Genomic DNA, 5,246 nt, shown 5'->3' on the forward strand with positions numbered 1-5,246 from the left:
CCGCCGAGACTAATGGTTATTGCAATCTGTCCTTACCCACTTAATATTAATTAATACCTATAATTGCCTCGGTGAAGGATACTCTAAATTATTTCATTAGGTGTTTAACTAATACAAAATGGGTTTGCAGGCCCTAATATTGACTGATGACAATATTGAACGATGTGCCGGCACGAACACTGGTTTTGTCCCTGTTCTTAGCAGCTTCATGGGCCGCGGGCAGCACTGGTTCGATGCGGGGAAGGTGAAACAAGTTAAATATGTAAGTAATTCACGTACTTACCTATCCACACACAAAATCTATTTTTTATTACAAGAATGCGAAGAAAAAATAATTGTATGCTAACATGCTTTATTCAATGATGAAGTGGTTTGTTCCAGTGTGTCGAGATGATCACTAGTGGCTATATGTACTCCACCGGTAGACTAATAACCGATGGATATTAGACTCCATGCACAATGGCCCACACTCCGAGTGCCGAGAGAAAATAGATAAATATATAGTAAGTGAGAATAGATTTGATGATGCATATTTTTTCGGGTGTTAGGTGTTACCTTCCATGTACTTTTTTTTTATATTTTCCACCCTAATTTTTTCTATCTGGCTTGTCGAATGGCTTTCTTCTCCAAGAGTTGGCAGCAACTGTAGACCCGAATGTAGTATTCACAACTGAGGGCTATGAGTGTTTCTATGAAACAAGGCTCCAAAAACAATCAAATGGGTAAGTCTAGAGATGAAAATGAAAAAGGGTTAAAAAAATCAACCCACACAAAAATTTTTTAATATGTTGGCATGACTTTTTGTTGTTTGTGATGCATAGGTGGGACTGTGGTGTATGTGTCATTAAATGGATGGAAATGTGGGATCCAAAGAGCTTGGCAGAAGATGATTTGAATATGCCTATTTGGACGACGGTTAGTGAAATCCAAAACATATGCTGATGCTTATTTGCGTATTTAATAATTGATAAATAACTCTTTTTTGATGAATTCTACTTATAATGGCTGGATTTATATTTGCTTCTTCAAAGTATTTTATACCAAACACAAATACATCTGTTTGTCACCACAGGCCCAGCTGCAACAAATTTGGAAAGAAATTGTAACTGACATACCAATTTGCAAAGACAACATCTCCAGGAGTGAGGTAGAGGGTGTACTCAATGTGCCATGTCACCATGTGGAGGATAGGGGAAAGAAGAAAAATATTGAAGACCCTTGGACGAATCTAAGGACAAGATCACTGGTTCGAAGGGCGGAACGGGCTAAGAAAGCTAAACGGAACTTTAAGCCATAAATCCCTTTTAGAGTTGGTCTGTGTGTGTTTTATGTTAATTTGATTTTAGAAATTAATGGATGTTATCATGGAATACAGATGGATGTTATTGGATTTAAACCAAAACCGGGTGCATCTTTTTTAAAGGGTTACCTATACTGGACAGCAGGATAAATATATCTACAAACAATTAATTAGGACTAGAGTTACTGTGTGTATTTACGGTTAATATGGTTGCAAGATTTATTGGATTTTATCATGAAATACTTGCGAATGTTTTTGGATTTGGGCTGAAAAAAAAAACACAAGAATTCAATATCACAGTAAATAATTATGTATGAAAAAAATTGTTTTTAAATTCTTAGTTTATTTTTTTATATGTGTTTGGCTTGTTTTTGCTCAGATAGAGAACACATTGATTGAAGTTTGACCTTTCTTTCATATATCCAATAAAAAAATTTTAATTGAACTATGAAATTATCCATACTTAACAGCCAGCTAAAAATATCTATGTCCAAGCAATAAATGCTCGATCGTCGTTGTTATTCTAATAAATTAGAGGATTTTATTGGATGTAAACAAAATACATGCCTAGATATGACTTTTTGATGTCTAATTTTTTAAATAATAAAATAAAGACCTTATTGTGTACGAATACTTTTACAATTCAAGTTTAAACTTCATGTAATGCACCAAATTATCATAATGATCAAATTATCAACTGAACATTTATTCTTTTAGATATTAGTAAGAAATAATAACAGTAAAAAGAGTAAAGGAATAAAAAATGGTATATTAGTTGCCCAAGTATGTTATTATATTTTGTTTAATAATGGTATATGAAGTTGTAGTAAGGTAAAATAAAGTTGAGTATATTAAAATATATAAAACAAACCCAATAGACCACCAAATCATTATACAGGAAAATAACGTTGAAGCATGGGCAAAGTACAAAGTACGTAGTTGCTAAACTCTAATGCTTATGATATGTAGTGCTGTTAAACTTTGAATCCTCCAAAAATACTTCCTGTGACAAAAAATTTAAAAACAAAACAAAGAGGAAACAATAAATAAATGGACATGACATTAATGCTATAGAAAATACACTAGGTACACATACACAATTGTTCGGCGTTATGGAATGAATTCAATAGTGATATGAAGGAACCAGAATGTATAGCCAAATTGTCTGTAATTTCTGAACAAGCCCATTGCGTATCTTTGTAGGAAGATGCCACATTGGTAGGAGATGGTTGTGCATTAGCATTAGGTCCCTTAACACAAATCATATTGAAAAATAACATCATAACTTATCATCCATTCAACACACTTAAAATAAACAAATGACGTGAAAAAAGGGTAGATCTCATGTGTACTTTGTTGTGATTGTGAGTGTTCTTGTGTTTGCGTGCCCTCTTTTTAATAGATTTTTCTAGATCTGTCCCAAGTCTGGTGGACATTGGACAACCTCGCGTAGGAACACGACGTGGGCCCTGTAGCTCATCCATGCCAACGGAACACTCATCACGCGTATGTGACTTAATTGCACTTGGTACATGTACAGCTTGATGCTCGGATTCCTTGTGTTCTTTGAGCTTGTGCCGAGCACTGTCCATGACATCATGCAATATAGCAGCAACCTCGGAGTAGCTACGAAATCCTGAGCGACGTTGTAAAAATCAGAACACAATTCCCTAAAAATGGTCATGCTTTCATCAGAACGGTCCATGTCAATGCTACTCCTGATGTATGTGTGTTTCCAACTAACATTCTTACTCCATCGGGATAGAATGTATTGTAAGGATACTACTGTTACACGAAAATATAAAAGAACAGCAAGACTGTGGCAGCACAGAATACCATTCGATTGGAACATAAATCAATCACATTGAACTTCTGATGACTGCGAGCAATACACGACTTGGTATCTGCTATACACTAACATGTCAAACACCATATTTTGTTGGTCAACTTCACAAACTATACTTGTGCCATGACGGTTGATTGAGGAGATGTCACAATCGGTCTTTTTTAAAAATTGATCCTGAACGTCTCGAAACATGGAGTTTGTATATTCTCTCTGGAACTGCTTCTCTATTGGTGAGCTGGAAACACAAGAGATAATCCCCCTTAAATCAGCAGCGTCACACTCAAGCTCATTTTGCTCCTTATCTATAACACATTTTTGGTATTGGCGAACAAATTGCAACAAAGAGCTCTTACTGTTTAAGTACTTATCGAAAACTGAATGCATGCTCTCGCTACACTGTGTGCTCCTCATGCCAGCCCAGAATTCGTCCTTGAAAAATACTGGCACCCACATGTGTCGGTCAGCAAACATATCTGCCAATGAATAGGGAAAACACAAAATGCAAAAAAATAGCGTACGTTAACCCTTAAGTGCAACATCCATATTGACTATAAAATAACATATATAAAGAAGCCACACAGAGGCAGTAATAAACCGGAAGATTATACTACCATTTAGCCACCTAGAGTTGTGGAGGTCATACTCTTTAATAAAATTGTACCAATCTCTCTCAAATGAGTCCTTAGATTTGGATTCAAAGACAATCCTCTTCATGCACGTGTTGAGCTGATCGAAACGACGGTAACCTACCAGCTTGTTTGATATCTTATTTAGGATATGCTATATGCACCATCTATGGCGTGTGTGTGGTAATGGGGTCTCTAACGCAGAACGCATCTGCAGGGATTGATCTGTTATAACACATATGGGGCCTTACCCATGCACTTCAACCAAGTACAAAAAAGCCATTGGAATGTACGAGTGTCCTCATTCCGCAATAATGCGCACCCAAGAAGCGTAGATATCCCATGGTGGTTGACACCTACGAAAGACCCAAACGGCATGTCGTACCTAAACAATGGAAATATAAAAACATGTAACATAGGTGTAAACTCCAAATGCCTTAGCTGAAAAAAAAATCTAATTAAGTCGAACAAAAAAATAATAATTTGGTACCTATTAGTCTTGTAAGTAGTGTCAAACGTCACAACATCACCAAAATATTCCCATGCAGCTCTACATCGAGCATCGGCCCAAAACACATTTCTAATGCTATGGTTTTCGTCCACATCTATTTCAAAGAAAAAGTTTGGATTGAGCTCCTTCATCAGTGAGAAGTGCTTAAGTAACTCTTTTGGATCCGTCTCATCCCCGGAAATGCGTAAGTGACGACTAATGTAATTTCTAACATCCTTCTCCGTAAAGGTGAAGTTGGCAGGGCCACTGGCGGCATTGAATAGTGTCTGGTATGTCTTACTCGGTCTAATACCAACTTGGTCGTTTTGCTGTATCAGGTCCTTCACATGCATACTTAGCTGATGGTTTGCTGAAAACATTCCAGATAGCTTCAGATTAAGCGGGTGTGAGTGGGATACCTCTACTCGAGAAATTCTCCACTGTTCTGTCATCTTATCTAATGCCAAATAGCAACGGACTTTGCAGTTTGTTGAGGCCACCGTTTTCCTTCTCTTGGGTGCCTTTACACGGGATGTGCGGTATCCATCTATGTTACAATGCAAAGCCTGATTAATAACCACTCTCTGACCGTTTCTAGTCTCCCAACCAGTGGTTCTTATTTTGACGACAAAACCAGTCCTAGCCGCATATCGGTAATAATATGTACGCGCATCTTCTAATGTGCCAAAGCACATTCCCTCCTCGAGCTATAGCTCCTCATCACCAATGGCTTGATTTATGACCTGGAAAAAAAAAAGAAAAAATAAATAAATGAAATTCTACCTAATAGTTAACTATACAAAAGTGGCTAATTTCACTATCGAGTATAACAAATAAAATACACTACTGTAATTTTAGGTGCTAATTTCGTTTTATTATGTATGTTAACGTGGATGTTAACTTCGTATAATTATGGATGTTATTCATATGAACTTATTGATTGCATAAAACATGAACTTTACAGGAATGTTATGCATATAACTA

At 36.6% G+C, this 5,246-nt stretch overlaps 1 protein-coding gene across 1 annotated transcript; it reads right to left on the reverse strand.

Annotated features, from left to right (window-relative positions):
• Nucleotides 1–3,155: 3,155 nt before the first annotated feature.
• On the reverse strand, nt 3,156–4,957 carry LOC112757634 (protein FAR1-RELATED SEQUENCE 5-like). The gene is made up of 3 exons (XM_025806189.1): nt 4,263–4,957; nt 4,066–4,157; nt 3,156–3,619 (listed from the first exon to the last, which is right to left on the reverse strand). The coding sequence occupies exons 1-3, from the start codon at nt 4,955–4,957 to the stop codon at nt 3,156–3,158; spliced, it is 1,251 nt and encodes a 416-aa protein (XP_025661974.1).
• Nucleotides 4,958–5,246: the final 289 nt, after the last annotated feature.

Source organism: Arachis hypogaea, chromosome 16 (assembly GCF_003086295.3).
Source record: "Arachis hypogaea cultivar Tifrunner chromosome 16, arahy.Tifrunner.gnm2.J5K5, whole genome shotgun sequence".
In the NCBI taxonomy this organism is placed as follows: Eukaryota; Viridiplantae; Streptophyta; class Magnoliopsida; order Fabales; family Fabaceae; genus Arachis; species Arachis hypogaea.

Coding starts and splice junctions, on each gene's coding strand:
- LOC112757634 (XM_025806189.1), bottom strand. CDS start 4,957: ATGTGCTTTGGCACATTAGAAGATGCGCGTACATATTATTACCGATAT. Junction 4,158..4,262: donor ACTACTTACAAGACTAATAG/GTACCAAATTAT, acceptor TCCATTGTTTAG/GTACGACATGCCGTTTGGGT. Junction 3,620..4,065: donor ATTGCGGAATGAGGACACTC/GTACATTCCAAT, acceptor ATTCATTGGCAG/ATATGTTTGCTGACCGACAC.